Below are 17425 nucleotides of genomic sequence, written 5' to 3'. Positions count from 1 at the left end.
GAGGTGGAATTGGGTGAGATGGGGAGAGGTGGGGTTGGGGAGATGGGGAGAGGCGAGGTTGGGGGAGATGGGGAGAGGTGGGGTTGGGGGATATGGGGAGAGGTGGGGTTGGGGGATATGGGGAGAGGTGGGGTTGGGGATATGGGGAGAGGTGGGGTTTGGGGGGTATGGGGAGAGGTGGGGTTGAGGGAGATGGGGAGAGGTGGGGTTGGGGGAGATGGGGAGAGGTGGGGTTGGGGATATGGGGAGAGGTGGGGTTGGGGGATATGGGGAGAGGTGGGGTTGGGGGATATGGGGAGAGGTGGGTTTGGGGGGTATGGGGAGAGGTGGGGTTTGGGGGGTATGGGGAGAGGTGGGGTTGGGGGATATGGGGAGAGGTGGGGTTGGGGGACATGGGGAGAGGTGGGGTTGGGGAAGATGGGAAGAGGTGGGGTTGGGGGATATGGGGAGAGGTGGGGTTGGGGGAGATGGGGAGAGGTGGGGTTGGGGGAGATGGGGAGAGGTGGGGTTGGGGATATGGGCAGAGGTGGGGTTGGGGGATATGGGGAGAGATGGGGTTGGGGGATATGGGGAGAGGTGGGGTTGGGGGATATGGGGAGAGGTGGGGTTGGGGGATATGGGGAGAGGTGGGGTTGGGGGATATGGGGAGAGGTGGGTTTGGGGGATATGGGGAGAGGTGGGATTGGGGGATATGGGGAGAGGTGGGGTTGGGAGATATGGGGAGAAGTGGGGTTGGGGATATGGGGAGAGGTGGGGTTGGGGGATATGGGGAGAGGTGGGATTGGGGATATGGGGAGAGGTGGGGTTTGGGGGGTATGGGGAGAGGTGGGGTTGGGGGATATGGGGAGAGGTGGGGTTGGGGGAGATGGGGAGAGGTGGGGTTGGGGAAGATGGGAAGAGGTGGGGTTGGGGATATGGGGAGAGGTGGGGTTGGGGGATATGGGGAGAGGTGGGGTTGGGGGATATGGGGAGAGGTGGGGTTGGGGGGTATGGGAAGAGGTGGGGTTGGGGGATATGGGGAGAGGTGGGTTGGGGGAGATGGGGAGAGGTGGTGTTGGGGGATATGGGGAGAGGTGGGATTGGGGGATATGGGGAGAGGTGGGGTTGGGAGATATGGGGAGAGGTGGGGTTGGGGATATGGGGAGAGGTGGGGTTGGGGATATGGGGAGAGGTGGGGTTGGGCGATATGGGGAGAGGTGGGGTTGGGGATATGGGGAGAGGTGGGGTTGGGGATATGGGGAGAAGTGGGGTTGGGGATATGGGGAGAGGTGGGGTTGGGGATATGGGGAGAGGTGGGGTTGGGGGATATGGGGTTGGGGATATGGCGAGAGGTGGCGTTGGCGGAGATGGAGAGAGGTGGGGTTGGGGAAGATGGAGAAAGGTGGGGTTGGGGATATGGGGAGAGGTGGGGTTGGGGATATGGGGAGAGGTGGGGTTGGGGATATGGGGAGAGGTGGGGTTGGGGATATGGGGAGAGGTGGGGTTGGGGATATGGGGAGAGGTGGGGTTGGGGGAGATGGGGAGAGGTGGGGTTGGGGGAGATGGGGAGAGTTGGGGTTGGGGATATGGGGAGAGGTGGGTTTGGGGGAGAAGGGGAGAGGTGGGGTTGGGGAAGATAGAGAGAGGTGGGGTTGGGCAAGATGGGGAGAGGTGAGGTTGGGGATATGGGGAGAGGTGGTGTAGGGGGAGATGGGGAGAGGTGGGGTTGGGGGAGATGGGGAGAGGTGGGGTTGGGGGATATGGGGAGAGGTGGGATTGGGGGATATGGGGAGAGGTGGGGTTGGGAGATATGGGGAGAAGTGGGGTTGGGGATATGGGGAGAGGTGGGGTTGGGGGATATGGGGAGAGGTGGGTTTGGGGATATGGGGAGAGGTGGGGTTTGGGGGGTATGGGGAGAGGTGGGGTTGGGGGATATGGGGAGAGGTGGGGTTGGGGGACATGGGGAGAGGTGGGGTTGGGGAAGATGGGAAGAGGTGGGGTTGGGGGATATGGGGAGAGGTGGGGTTGGGGGATATGGGGAGAGGTGGGGTTGGGGGAGATGGGGAGAGGTGGGGTTGGGGATATGGGGAGAGGTGGGGTTGGGGGATATGGGGAGAGGTGGGGTTGGGGGATATGGGGAGAGGTGGGGTTGGGGGATATGGGGAGAGGTGGGGTTGGGGGATATGGGGAGAGGTGGGGTTGGGGGAGATGGGGAGAGGTGGGGTTGGGGGATATGGGGAGAGGTGGGATTGGGGGATATGGGGAGAGGTGGGGTTGGGAGATATGGGGAGAGGTGGGGTTGGGGATATGGGGAGAGGTGGGGTTGGGGGATATGGGGAGAGGTGGGGTTGGGGATATGGGGAGAGGTGGGGTTGGGGATATGGGGAGAGGTGGTGTTGGGGATATGGGGAGAGGTGGGGTTGGGGATATGGGGAGAAGTGGGGTTGGGGATATGGGGAGAGGTGGGGTTGGGGATATGGGGAGAGGTGGGGTTGGGGGATATGGGGTTGGGGATATGGCGAGAGGTGGGGTTGGCGGAGATGGAGAGAGGTGGGGTTGGGGAAGATGGAGAGAGGTGGGGTTGGGGATATGGGGAGAGGTGGGGTTGGGGATATGGGGAGAGGTGGGGTTGGGGATATGGGGAGAGGTGGGATTGGGGATATGGGGAGAGGTGGGGTTGGGGATATGGGGAGAGGTGGGGTTGGGGATATGGGGAGAGGTGGGGTTGGGGGAGATGGGGAGAGGTGGGGTTGGGGGAGATGGGGAGAGTTGGGGTTGGGGATATGGGGAGAGGTGGGTTTGGGGGAGAAGGGGAGAGGTGGGGTTGGGGAAGATAGAGAGAGGTGGGGTTGGGCAAGATGGGGAGAGGTGAGGTTGGGGATATGGGGAGAGGTGGTGTTGGGGGAGATGGGGTGAGGTGGGGTTGGGGATATGGGGAGAGGTGGGGTTGGGGGAGATGGGGAGAGGTGGGGTTGGGGGAGATGGGGAGAGTTGGGGTTGGGGATATGGGGAGAGGTGGGTTTGGGGGAGAAGGGGAGAGGTGGGGTTGGGGATATGGAGAGAGGTGGGTTTGGGGGAGAAGGGGAGAGGTGGGTTTGGGGGAGAAGGGGAGAGGTGGGGTTGGGGATATGGGGAGAGGTGGTGTTGGGGATATGGGGAGAGCTGGGGTTGGGGAGATGGGGAGAGGTGGGGCTGGGGATATGGGGAGAAGTGGGGTTGGGGATATGGGGAGAGGTGGGTTTGGGGATATGGTGAGAGGTGGGGTTGGGGATATGGGGAGAGGTGGGGTTTGGGGAGATGGGGAGAGGTGGGTTTGGGGATATGGTGAGAGGTGGGGTTGGGGATATGGGGAGAGGTGGGGTTTGGGGAGATGGGGAGAGGTGGGGTTGGGGATATGGGGAGAGGTGGGGTTGGGGGAGATGGGGAGAGGTGGGGTTGGGGGAGATGGTGTGAGGTGGGGTTGGGGATATGGGGAGAGGTGGAGTTGGGGATATGGGGAGAGGTGGGGTTTGGGGAGATGGGGAGAGGTGGGGTTGGGGATATGGGGAGAGGTGGGGTTGGGGGAGATGGGGAGAGGTGGGGTTGGGGGAGATGGTGTGAGGTGGGGTTGGGGATATGGGGAGAGGTGGAGTTGGGGATATGGGGAGAGGTGGAGTTGGGGATATGGGGAGAGGTGGGGTTGGGGGAGATGGGGAGAGTTCGGGTTGGGGGAGATGGTGTGAGGTGGGGTTGGGGATATGGGGAGAGGTGGGGTTGGGGATATGGGGAGAGGTGGGGTTGGGGGAGATGCGGAGAGGTGGGGTTGGGGATATGGGGAGAGGTGGGGTTGGGGATATGGGGAGAGGTGGGGTTGGGGGAGATGGGGAGAGGTGGGGTTGGGGGAGATGGGGAGAGTTGGAGTTGGGGATATGGGGAGAGGTGGGTTTGGGGGAGATGGGGAGAGGTGGGGTTGGGGGAGATGGGGAGAGGTGGGGTTGGGGGACATGGGGAGAGGTGGGTTTGGGGGAGATGGGAGAGGTGGGGTTGATGGGAGACGGGCAGACAGTGAGTGAGACGGGCAGACGGTGAGGGACATGGGCAGACGGTGAGTGAGACGGGCAGATGGCAAGTGAGACGGGCAGACGGTGAGGGACATGGGCAGATGGTGAGGGACATGGGCTGATGGTGAGGGAGACGGGTAGACGGTGAGTGAGACGGGCAGACGGTGAGTGAGACGGGCAGAGGATGAGTGAGACGGGCAGACGGTGAGGGACATGGGCAGACGGTGAGGGAGACGGGTAGACGGTGAGTGAGACGGGCAGACGGTGAGGGACATGGGCAGACGGTGAGGGAGACGGGCAGACGGTGAGGGACATGGGCAGACGGTGAGGGAGACGGGTAGACGGTGAGTGAGACGGGCAGACGGTGAGGGACATGGGCAGACGGTGAGGGAGATGGGCAGACGGTGAGGGACATGGGCAGACGGTGAGGGAGATGGGCAGACGGTGAGGGACATGGGCAGATGGTGAGGGAGACGGGCAGACGGTGAGTGAGACGGGCAGACGGTGAGGGACATGGGCAGACGGTGAGGGAGATGGGCAGAGGATGAGTGAGACGGGCAGACGGTGAGGGACATGGGCAGATGGTGAGGGAGACGGGCAGACGGTGAGGGACATGGGCAGACGGTGAGGGAGACGGGCAGAGGATGAGTGAGACGGGCAGACGGTGAGGGAGATGGGCAGACGGTGAGGGACATGGGCAGAGGGTGAGGGAGATGGGCAGACGGTGAGGGACATGGGCAGACGGTGAGTGAGACGGGCAGACGGTGAGGGAGACGGGCAGAGGGTGAGGGAGATGGGCAGACGCTGAGGGAGATGTGCAGACGGTGAGTGAGACGGGCAGACGGTGAGGGAGACGGGCAGAGGGTGAGGGAGACGGGCAGAGGGTGAGGGAGATGGGCAGACGGTGAGGGAGATGGGCAGACGGTGAGTGAGACGGGCAGACGGTGAGGGAGACGGGCAGACGGTGAGTGAGACGGGCAGACGGTGAGGGAGACGGGCAGAGGATGAGGGAGATGGGCAGACGGTGAGGGAGACGGGCAGACGGTGAGGGAGACGGGCAGACGGTGAGTGAGACGGGCAGACGGTGAGGGAGACGGGCAGAGGGTGAGGGAGATGGGCAGACGGTGAGGGAGACAGGCAGACTGTGAGGGAGATGGGCAGACGGTGAGGGAGACGGGCAGACTGTGAGGGAGACAGGCAGACTGTGAGGGAGATGGGCAGACGGTGAGGGAGATGGGCAGAGGGTGAGGGAGATGGGCAGACGGTGAGGGCGATGGGCAGAGGGTGAGGGAGATGGGCAGACGGTGAGGGAGACGGGCAGACGGTGAGTGAGACGGGCAGACGGTGAGGGAGACGGGCAGAGGGTGAGGGAGATGGGCAGACGGTGAGGGAGACAGGCAGACTGTGAGGGAGACAGGCAGACTGTGAGGGAGACGGGCAGACTGTGAGGGAGACAGGCAGACTGTGAGGGAGATGGGCAGACGGTGAGGGAGACGGGCAGACGGTGAGGGAGATGGGCAGAGGGTGAGGGAGATGGGCAGACGGTGAGGGAGATGGGCAGAGGGTGAGGGAGATGGGCAGAGGGTGAGGGAGATGGGCAGACGGTGAGTGAGACGGGCAGACGGTGAGGGAGACGGGCAGACGGTGAGGGAGACGGGCAGACGGTGAGGGAGACAGGCAGACTGTGAGGGAGATGGGCAGAGGGTGAGGGAGACAGGCAGACTGTGAGGGAGACGGGCAGAGGGTGAGGGAGATGGGCAGATGGTGAGTGAGACGGGCAGACGGTGAGGGAGACGGGCAGAGGGTGAGGGAGATGGGCAGACGGTGAGGGAGATGGGCAGACGCTGAGGGAGATGGGCAGACGCTGAGGGAGATGGGCAGAGGGTGAGGGAGATGGGCAGAGGGTGAGGGAGATGGGCAGACTGTGAGGGAGATGGGCAGACGGTGAGGGAGACGGGCAGAGGGTGAGGGAGACGGGCAGACGCTGAGGGAGATGGGCAGACGCTGAGGGAGATGGGCAGACGGTGAGGGAGATGGGCAGACGGTGAGGGAGACGGGCAGAGGGTGAGGGAGATGGGCAGACGGTGAGGGAGATGGGCAGAGGGTGAGGGAGACGGGCAGACGCTGAGGGAGATGGGCAGACGGTGAGGGAGATGGGCAGAGGGTGAGGGAGATGGGCAGACGGTGAGGGAGACGGGCAGACGGTGAGTGAGACGGGCAGACGCTGAGGGAGATGGGCAGAGGGTGAGGGAGATGGGCAGACGCTGAGGGAGATGGGCAGACGCTGAGGGAGATGGGCAGACGGTGAGGGAGATGGGCAGACGGTGAGGGAGATGGGCAGACGCTGAGGGAGATGGGCAGACGGTGAGGGAGATGGGCAGACGCTGAGGGAGATGGGCAGACGCTGAGGGAGATGGGCAGAGGGTGAGGGAGATGGGCAGACGGTGAGTGAGACGGGCAGAGGGTGAGGGAGACAGGCAGAGGGTGAGGGAGATGGGCAGAGGGTGAGGGAGACGGGCAGACGGTGAGTGAGACGGGAAGACGGTGAGTGAGACAGGCAGACGCTGAGGGAGATGGGCAGAGGGTGAGTGAGATGGGCAGAGGGTGAGGGAGACGGGCAGAGGGTGAGGGAGATGGGCAGACGGTGAGTGAGACAGGCAGAGGGTGAGGGAGATGGGCAGAGGGTGAGTGAGATGGGCAGAGGGTGAGTGAGATGGGCAGAGGGTGAGGGAGACGGGCAGACGGTGAGGGAGATGGGCAGATGGTGAGTGAGACGGGCAGACGGTGAGGGAGATGGGCAGAGGGTGAGGGAGATGGGCAGACGGTGAGTGAGACGGGCAGATGGTGAGGGAGACGGGCAGACGGTGAGTGAGACGGGCAGACGGTGAGTGAGACGGGCAGACGGTGAGGGAGATGGGCAGAGGGTGAGGGAGATGGGCAGACGGTGAGTGAGACAGGCAGACGGTGAGGGAGATGGGCAGAGGGTGAGGGAGATGGGCAGACGCTGAGGGAGACGGGCAGACGGTGAGTGAGACGGGCAGACGGTGAGTGAGACAGGCAGACGGTGAGGGAGATGGGCAGACGGTGAGTGAGACGGGCAGACGGTGAGGGAGATGGGCAGAGGGTGAGTGAGATGGGCAGAGGGTGAGGGAGACGGGCAGACGGTGAGGGAGATGGGCAGACGCTGAGGGAGACGGGCAGACGGTGAGTGAGACGGGCAGACGGTGAGTGAGACGGGCAGAGGGTGAGGGAGATGGGCAGACACTGAGGGAGATGGGCAGACGGTGAGGGAGATGGGCAGATGGTGAGGGAGATGGGCAGACGGTGAGTGAGACGGGCAGATGGTGAGGGAGACGGGCAGACGGTGAGTGAGACGGGCAGAGGGTGAGGGAGATGGGCAGACGGTGAGTGAGATGGGCAGAGGGTGAGGGAGATGGGCAGAGGGTGAGGGAGATGGGCAGAGGGTGAGGGAGATGGGCAGAGGGTGAGGGAGATGGGCAGACGGTGAGTGAGATGGGCAGAGGGTGAGGGAGATGGGCAGAGGGTGAGGGAGATGGGCAGACGGTGAGGGAGATGGGCAGACGGTGAGTGAGACGGGCAGATGGTGAGGGAGATGGGCAGACGGTGAGTGAGATGGGCAGAGGGTGAGGGAGATGGGCAGAGGGTGAGGGAGATGGGCAGACGGTGAGGGAGATGGGCAGACGGTGAGTGAGATGGGCAGACGCTGAGGGAGATGGGCAGACGCTGAGGGAGATGGGCAGACGGTGAGGGAGACGGGCAGAGGATGAGTGAGACAGGCAGACTGTGAGGGAGATGGGCAGAGGGTGAGGGAGATGGGCAGAGGGTGAGGGAGACGGGCAGACGGTGAGGGAGATGGGCAGAGGGTGAGGGAGATGGGCAGAGGGTGAGGGAGACGGGCAGAGCGTGAGGGAGACGGGCAGAGGGTGAGGGAGATGGGCAGACTGTGAGGGAGATGGGCAGACGGTGAGGGAGATGGGCAGACTGTGAGGGAGATGGGCAGAGGGTGAGGGAGATGGGCAGACTGTGAGGGAGATGGGCAGACGGTGAGGGAGATGGGCAGACGGTGAGGGAGACAGGCAGAGGGTGAGTGAGACGGGCAGAGGGTGAGGGAGATGGGCAGACGCTGAGGGAGATGGGCAGAGGGTGAGGGAGATGGGCAGAGGGTGAGGGAGACGGGCAGACGGTGAGGGAGATGGGCAGAGGGTGAGGGAGATGGGCAGAGGGTGAGGGAGACGGGCAGACGGTGAGGGAGATGGGCAGAGGGTGAGTGAGACGGGCAGACGCTGAGGGAGATGGGCAGACGGTGAGGGAGATGGGCAGACGGTGAGGGAGATGGGCAGAGGGTGAGGGAGATGGGCAGAGGGTGAGGGAGACGGGCAGAGGGTGAGTGAGACGGGCAGAGGGTGAGGGAGATGGGCAGACGCTGAGGGAGATGGGCAGACGGTGAGGGAGATGGACAGACGGTGAGTGAGACGGGCAGAGGGTGAGGGAGATGGGCAGAGGGTGAGGGAGACGGGCAGAGGGTGAGTGAGACGGGCAGAGGGTGAGGGAGATGGGCAGACGCTGAGGGAGATGGGCAGACGGTGAGGGAGATGGACAGACGGTGAGTGAGACGGGCAGAGGGTGAGGGAGACGGGCAGAGGGTGAGGGAGACGGGCAGACGCTGAGGGAGATGGGCAGAGGGTGAGGGAGATGGGCAGAGGGTGAGGGAGATGGGCAGAGGGTGAGGGAGACGGGCAGACGGTGAGTGAGACGGGCAGAGGGTGAGGGAGATGGGCAGACTGTGAGGGAGATGGGCAGACGGTGAGGGAGATGGGCAGACGGTGAGGGAGACGGGCAGACGGTGAGGGAGATGGGCAGAGGGTGAGGGTGATTGGGCAGAGGGTGAGGGACATGGGCAGACGGTGAGTGAGACGGGCAGACGGTGAGGGAGACGGGCAGAGGGTGAGGGAGATGGGCAGACGCTGAGGGAGATGTGCAGACGGTGAGTGAGACGGGCAGACGGTGAGGGAGACGGGCAGAGGGTGAGGGAGACGGGCAGAGGGTGAGGGAGATGGGCAGACGGTGAGGGAGATGGGCAGACGGTGAGTGAGACGGGCAGACGGTGAGGGAGACGGGCAGACGGTGAGTGAGACGGGCAGACGGTGAGGGAGACGGGCAGAGGATGAGGGAGATGGGCAGACGGTGAGGGAGACGGGCAGACGGTGAGGGAGACGGGCAGACGGTGAGTGAGACGGGCAGACGGTGAGGGAGACGGGCAGAGGGTGAGGGAGATGGGCAGACGGTGAGGGAGACAGGCAGACTGTGAGGGAGATGGGCAGACGGTGAGGGAGACGGGCAGACTGTGAGGGAGACAGGCAGACTGTGAGGGAGATGGGCAGACGGTGAGGGAGATGGGCAGAGGGTGAGGGAGATGGGCAGACGGTGAGGGCGATGGGCAGAGGGTGAGGGAGATGGGCAGACGGTGAGGGAGACGGGCAGACGGTGAGTGAGACGGGCAGACGGTGAGGGAGACGGGCAGAGGGTGAGGGAGATGGGCAGACGGTGAGGGAGACAGGCAGACTGTGAGGGAGACAGGCAGACTGTGAGGGAGACGGGCAGACTGTGAGGGAGACAGGCAGACTGTGAGGGAGATGGGCAGACGGTGAGGGAGACGGGCAGACGGTGAGGGAGATGGGCAGAGGGTGAGGGAGATGGGCAGACGGTGAGGGAGATGGGCAGAGGGTGAGGGAGATGGGCAGAGGGTGAGGGAGATGGGCAGACGGTGAGTGAGACGGGCAGACGGTGAGGGAGACGGGCAGACGGTGAGGGAGACGGGCAGACGGTGAGGGAGACAGGCAGACTGTGAGGGAGATGGGCAGAGGGTGAGGGAGACAGGCAGACTGTGAGGGAGACGGGCAGAGGGTGAGGGAGATGGGCAGATGGTGAGTGAGACGGGCAGACGGTGAGGGAGACGGGCAGAGGGTGAGGGAGATGGGCAGACGGTGAGGGAGATGGGCAGACGCTGAGGGAGATGGGCAGACGCTGAGGGAGATGGGCAGAGGGTGAGGGAGATGGGCAGAGGGTGAGGGAGATGGGCAGACTGTGAGGGAGATGGGCAGACGGTGAGGGAGACGGGCAGAGGGTGAGGGAGACGGGCAGACGCTGAGGGAGATGGGCAGACGCTGAGGGAGATGGGCAGACGGTGAGGGAGATGGGCAGACGGTGAGGGAGACGGGCAGAGGGTGAGGGAGATGGGCAGACGGTGAGGGAGATGGGCAGAGGGTGAGGGAGACGGGCAGACGCTGAGGGAGATGGGCAGACGGTGAGGGAGATGGGCAGAGGGTGAGGGAGATGGGCAGACGGTGAGGGAGACGGGCAGACGGTGAGTGAGACGGGCAGACGCTGAGGGAGATGGGCAGAGGGTGAGGGAGATGGGCAGACGCTGAGGGAGACGGGCAGACGCTGAGGGAGATGGGCAGACGGTGAGGGAGATGGGCAGACGGTGAGGGAGATGGGCAGACGCTGAGGGAGATGGGCAGACGGTGAGGGAGATGGGCAGACGCTGAGGGAGATGGGCAGACGCTGAGGGAGATGGGCAGAGGGTGAGGGAGATGGGCAGACGGTGAGTGAGACGGGCAGAGGGTGAGGGAGACAGGCAGAGGGTGAGGGAGATGGGCAGAGGGTGAGGGAGACGGGCAGACGGTGAGTGAGACGGGAAGACGGTGAGTGAGACAGGCAGACGCTGAGGGAGATGGGCAGAGGGTGAGTGAGATGGGCAGAGGGTGAGGGAGACGGGCAGAGGGTGAGGGAGATGGGCAGACGGTGAGTGAGACAGGCAGAGGGTGAGGGAGATGGGCAGAGGGTGAGTGAGATGGGCAGAGGGTGAGTGAGATGGGCAGAGGGTGAGGGAGACGGGCAGACGGTGAGGGAGATGGGCAGATGGTGAGTGAGACGGGCAGACGGTGAGGGAGATGGGCAGAGGGTGAGGGAGATGGGCAGACGGTGAGTGAGACGGGCAGATGGTGAGGGAGACGGGCAGACGGTGAGTGAGACGGGCAGACGGTGAGTGAGACGGGCAGACGGTGAGGGAGATGGGCAGAGGGTGAGGGAGATGGGCAGACGGTGAGTGAGACAGGCAGACGGTGAGGGAGATGGGCAGAGGGTGAGGGAGATGGGCAGACGCTGAGGGAGACGGGCAGACGGTGAGTGAGACGGGCAGACGGTGAGTGAGACAGGCAGACGGTGAGGGAGATGGGCAGACGGTGAGTGAGACGGGCAGACGGTGAGGGAGATGGGCAGAGGGTGAGTGAGATGGGCAGAGGGTGAGGGAGACGGGCAGACGGTGAGGGAGATGGGCAGACGCTGAGGGAGACGGGCAGACGGTGAGTGAGACGGGCAGACGGTGAGTGAGACGGGCAGAGGGTGAGGGAGATGGGCAGACACTGAGGGAGATGGGCAGACGGTGAGGGAGATGGGCAGATGGTGAGGGAGATGGGCAGACGGTGAGTGAGACGGGCAGATGGTGAGGGAGACGGGCAGACGGTGAGTGAGACGGGCAGAGGGTGAGGGAGATGGGCAGACGGTGAGTGAGATGGGCAGAGGGTGAGGGAGATGGGCAGAGGGTGAGGGAGATGGGCAGAGGGTGAGGGAGATGGGCAGAGGGTGAGGGAGATGGGCAGACGGTGAGTGAGATGGGCAGAGGGTGAGGGAGATGGGCAGAGGGTGAGGGAGATGGGCAGACGGTGAGGGAGATGGGCAGACGGTGAGTGAGACGGGCAGATGGTGAGGGAGATGGGCAGACGGTGAGTGAGATGGGCAGAGGGTGAGGGAGATGGGCAGAGGGTGAGGGAGATGGGCAGACGGTGAGGGAGATGGGCAGACGGTGAGTGAGATGGGCAGACGCTGAGGGAGATGGGCAGACGCTGAGGGAGATGGGCAGACGGTGAGGGAGACGGGCAGAGGATGAGTGAGACAGGCAGACTGTGAGGGAGATGGGCAGAGGGTGAGGGAGATGGGCAGAGGGTGAGGGAGACGGGCAGACGGTGAGGGAGATGGGCAGAGGGTGAGGGAGATGGGCAGAGGGTGAGGGAGACGGGCAGAGCGTGAGGGAGACGGGCAGAGGGTGAGGGAGATGGGCAGACGGTGAGGGAGACGGGCAGAGGGTGAGGGAGATGGGCAGACTGTGAGGGAGATGGACAGACGGTGAGGGAGATGGGCAGACTGTGAGGGAGATGGGCAGAGGGTGAGGGAGATGGGCAGACTGTGAGGGAGATGGGCAGACGGTGAGGGAGATGGGCAGACGGTGAGGGAGACAGGCAGAGGGTGAGTGAGACGGGCAGAGGGTGAGGGAGATGGGCAGACGCTGAGGGAGATGGGCAGAGGGTGAGGGAGATGGGCAGAGGGTGAGGGAGACGGGCAGACGGTGAGGGAGATGGGCAGAGGGTGAGGGAGATGGGCAGAGGGTGAGGGAGACGGGCAGACCGTGAGGGAGATGGGCAGAGGGTGAGTGAGACGGGCAGACGCTGAGGGAGATGGGCAGACGGTGAGGGAGATGGGCAGACGGTGAGGGAGATGGGCAGAGGGTGAGGGAGATGGGCAGAGGGTGAGGGAGACGGGCAGAGGGTGAGTGAGACGGGCAGAGGGTGAGGGAGATGGGCAGACGCTGAGGGAGATGGGCAGACGGTGAGGGAGATGGACAGACGGTGAGTGAGACGGGCAGAGGGTGAGGGAGACGGGCAGAGGGTGAGGGAGACGGGCAGACGCTGAGGGAGATGGGCAGAGGGTGAGGGAGATGGGCAGAGGGTGAGGGAGATGGGCAGAGGGTGAGGGAGACGGGCAGACGGTGAGTGAGACGGGCAGAGGGTGAGGGAGATGGGCAGACTGTGAGGGAGATGGGCAGACGGTGAGGGAGATGGGCAGACGGTGAGGGAGACGGGCAGACGGTGAGGGAGATGGGCAGAGGGTGAGGGTGATTGGGCAGAGGGTGAGGGAAATGGGCAGACGGTGAGGGAGACGGGCAGACGGTGAGGGAGATGGGCAGAGGGTGAGGGAGACGGGCAGACGCTGAGGGAGATGGGCAGAGGGTGAGGGAGATGGGCAGAGGGTGAGGGAGATGGGCAGAGGGTGAGGGAGACGGGCAGAGGGTGAGGGAGACTCTGCTCCCTGAGCCACAGCGTGTCATTTACATTGTGTGAATTGTGACCTTTGCCAGGCCGAAGCCCGATTCTCCGGACCGATGTACGGCCGGCTTCGATGCCGTGGCCAATATCCGAGGAGAGGCCTTCTTCTTCAAAGGTAAGAGTATGTGGGGGGGGGAGGGAGAAAGGGGGGACCCTGGCCCCTCGATCACTCAGTGTGTGAGGGGGGACCCTGACCCCTCGATCACTCAGTGTGTGAGGGGGGACCCTGACCCCTCGATCACTCAGTGTGTGAGGGGGGGACCCTACCCCTCGATCACTCAGTGTGTGAGGGTGGACCCTACCCCTCGATCACTCAGTGTGTTGAGGGGGGACCCTGACCCCTCGATCACTCAGTGTGTTGAGGGGGGACCCTGACCCCTCGATCACTCAGTGTGTGAGGGGGGGACCCTACCCCTCGATCACTCAGTGTGTGAGGGTGGACCCTACCCCTCGATCACTCAGTGTGTTGGGGAGGGACCCTGACCCCTCGATCACTCAGTGTGTTGGGGGGGGACCCTGACCCCTCGATCACTCAGTGTGTTGGGGAGGGACCCTGACCCCTCGATCACTCAGTGTGTTGGGGAGGGACCCTGACCCCTCGATCACTCAGTGTGTTGGGGAGGGACCCTGACCCCTCGATCACTCAGTGTGTGAGGGGAGGGGGACCCTGACCCCTCGATCACTCAGTGTGTTGGGGAGGGACCCTGACCCCTCGATCACTCAGTGTGTTGGGGGGGGGACCCTGACCCCTCGATCACTCAGTGTGTTGGGGGGGGGACCCCGACCCCTCGATCACTCAGTGTGTGAGGGGAGGGACCCTGACCCCTCGATCACTCAGTGTGTGAGGGGAGGGACCCTGACACCTCGATCACTCAGTGTGTGAGGGGGGAGGACCCTGACCCCTCGATCACTCAGTGTGTTGGGGGGGGACCCTGACCCCTCGATCACTCAGTGTGTTGGGGGAGGGGACCCTGACCCCTCGATCACTCAGTGTGTTGGGGGGAGACCCTGACCCCTCGATCACTCAGTGTGTTGGGGGGGGACCCTGACCCCTCGATCACTCAGTGTGTTGGGGAGGGGACCCTGACCCCTCGATCACTCAGTGTGTTGGGGAGGGGGACCCTGACCCCTCGATCACTCAGTGTGTTGGGGAGGGACCCTGACGCCTCGATCACTCAGTGTGTTGGGGGTGGACTCTGACCCCTCGATCACTCAGTGTGTGAGGGGGAGGGACCCTGACCCCTCCATCACTCAGTGTGTGAGGGGAGGGGACCCTGACCCCTCGATCACTCAGTGTGTTGGGGAGGGACCCTGACCCCTCCATCACTCAGTGTGTGAGGGGGGAGGACCCTGACCCCTCGATCACTCAGTGTGTTGGGGGGGGACCCTGACCCCTCGATCACTCAGTGTGTTGGGGGGGGACCCTGACCCCTCGATCACTCAGTGTGTGAGGGGGGAGGACCCTGACCCCTCGATCACTCAGTGTGTGAGGGGAGGGGGACCCTGACCCCTCGATCACTCAGTGTGTGAGGGGGGGGGGACCCTGACCCCTCGATCACTCAGTGTGTGAGGGGGGAGGACCCTGACCCCTCGATCACTCAATGTGTGAGGGGAGGGGGACCCTGACCCCTCGATCACTCAGTGTGTGAGGGGAGGGGGACCCTGACCCCTCGATCACTCAGTGTGTTGGGGGGGGACCCTGACCCCTCCATCACTCAGTGTGTGAGGGGAGGGGGACCCTGACCCCTCGATCACTCAGTGTGTTGGGGGGGGGAACCCTGACCCCTCGATCACTCAGTGTGTTGGGGAGGGACCCTGACCCCTCGATCACTCAGTGTGTGAGGGGGGACCCTGACCCCTCGATCACTCAGTGTGTGAGGGGGGACCCTGACCCCTCGATCACTCAGTGTGTGAGGGGGGGGACCCTGACCCCTCGATCACTCAGTGTGTGAGGGGGGACCCTGACCCCTCGATCACTCAGTGTGTTGGGGGAGGGACCCTGACCCCTCGATCACTCAGTGTGTGAGGGGGGACCCTGACCCCTCGATCACTCAGTGTGTGAGGGGGGACCCTGACCCCTCGATCACTCAGTGTGTGAGGGGGGGACCCTGACCCCTCGATCACTCAGTGTGTGAGGGGGGACCCTGACCCCTCGATCACTCAGTGTGTGAGGGGGGAGGACCATGACCCCTCGATCACTCAGTGTGTTGGGGGGGGGGACCCTGACCCCTCGATCACTCAGTGTGTGAGGGGGGACCCTGGCCCCTCGATCACTCAGTGTGTGAGGGGGGACCCTGACCCCTCGATCACTCAGTGTGTTGGGGGGGGACCCTGACCCCTCGATCACTCAGTGTATGAGGGGGGGGACCCTGACCCCTCGATCACTCAGTGTATGAGGGGGGGGACCCTGACCCCTCGATCACTCAGTGTGTGAGGGGAGGGGGACCCTGACCCCTCGATCACTCAGTGTGTGAGGGGGGGACCCTGACCCCTCGATCACTCAGTGTGTGAGGGGGGACCCTGACCCCTCGATCACTCAGTGTATGAGGGGGGGGACCCTGACCCCTCGATCACTCAGTGTGTGAGGGGAGGGGGACCCTGACCCCTCGATCACTCAGTGTGTGAGGGGGGGACCCTGACCCCTCGATCACTCAGTGTGTTGGGGGGGGGACCCTGACCCCTCGATCACTCAGTGTGTGAGGGGGGGAGGACCCTGACCCCTCGATCACTCAGTGTGTGAGGGGGGGGACCCTGACCCCTCGATCACTCAGTGTGTGAGGGGAGGGGGACCCTGGCCCCTCGATCACTCAGTGTGTGAGGGGGGACCCTGACCCCTCGATCACTCAGTGTGTGAGGGGGGACCCTGACCCCTCGATCACTCAGTGTGTTGGGCGGGGGTCCCTGACCCCTCGATCACTCAGTGTGTTGGGGAGGGACCCTGACCCCTCGATCACTCAGTGTGTGAGGGGAGGGGGACCCTGACCCCTCGATCACTCAGTGTGTTGGGGGGGGACCCTGACCCCTCGATCACTCAGTGTGTGAGGGGGGACCCTGACCCCTCGATCACTCAGTGTGTGAGGGGGGACCCTGACCCCTCGATCACTCAGTGTGTTGGGGGGGACCCTGACCCCTCGATCACTCAGTGTGTTGGGGGGGGACCCTGACCCCTCGATCACTCAGTGTGTGAGGGGGGACCCTACCCCTCGATCACTCAGTGTGTTGGGGAGGGACCCTGACCCCTCGATCACTCAGTGTGTTGGGGGGGGACCCTGACCCCTCGATCACTCAGTGTGTGAGGGGGGACCCTACCCCTCGATCACTCAGTGTGTTGGGGAGGGACCCTGACCCCTCGATCACTCAGTGTGTTGGGGGGGGACACTGACCCCTCGATCACTCAGTGTGTGAGGGGGGAGGACCCTGACCCCTCGATCACTCAGTGTGTGAGGGGGGGGACACTGACCCCTCGATCACTCAGTGTGTGAGGGGGGAGGACCCTGACCCCTCGATCACTCAGTGTGTGAGGGGGGATCCTGGCCCCTCGATCACTCAGTGTGTGAGGGGGGACCCTGACCCCTCGATCACTCAGTGTGTTGGGGGGGACCCTGACCCCTCGATCACTCAGTGTGTGAGGGGGGACCCTGACCCCTCGATCACTCAGTGTGTTGCGGGGGGGACCCTGACCCCTCGATCACTCAGTGCGTGAGGGGAGGGGGACCCTGACCCCTCGATCACTCAGTGTGTTGGGGGGGGACCCTGACCCCTCGATCACTCAGTGTGTGAGGGGGGACCCTGACCCCTCGATCACTCAGTGCGTGAGGGGAGGGGGACCCTGACCCCTCGATCACTCAGTGTGTTGGGGGAGGACCCTGACGCCTCGATCACTCAGTGTGTTGAGGGGGGGACCCTGACCCCTCCATCACTCAGTGTGTGAGGGGAGGGGGACCCTGACCCCTCGATCACTCAGTGTGTTGGGGGGGGGGGACCCTGACCCCTCGATCACTCAGTGTGTGAGGGGGGGGGACCCTGACCCCACGATCACTCAGTGTGTTGGGGGGGGGGGACCCTGACCCCTCGATCACTCAGTGTGTTGGGGGGGGGGGACCCTGACCCCTCGATCACTCAGTGTGTTGGGGGGGGGGGACCCTGACCCCTCGATCACTCAGTGTGTGAGGGGGGGGGACCCTGACCCCTCGATCACTCAGTGTGTGAGGGGGGGGGACCCTG

General features: G+C 64.3%; 1 protein-coding gene across 1 annotated transcript in view; it reads left to right on the top strand.

Moving 5' to 3' along the window:
• Window positions 1-17425, top strand: part of LOC139248251 (matrix metalloproteinase-17-like) — a 77251-nt gene that overhangs the window by 42174 nt on the left and 17652 nt on the right. The window contains exon 7 of the mRNA XM_070872009.1: window positions 13234-13316. Coding sequence (XP_070728110.1) covers window positions 13234-13316 — 83 coding nt within the window. The remainder of the gene's footprint in view (window positions 1-13233; window positions 13317-17425) is intronic.

Source organism: Pristiophorus japonicus, unplaced genomic scaffold, assembly GCF_044704955.1.
Source record: "Pristiophorus japonicus isolate sPriJap1 unplaced genomic scaffold, sPriJap1.hap1 HAP1_SCAFFOLD_29, whole genome shotgun sequence".
Taxonomy (NCBI): Eukaryota; Metazoa; Chordata; class Chondrichthyes; family Pristiophoridae; genus Pristiophorus; species Pristiophorus japonicus.
The sequence above is the reverse complement of the archived record's forward strand: the minus strand, read 5'-3'. Positions and strand labels throughout refer to the sequence as shown.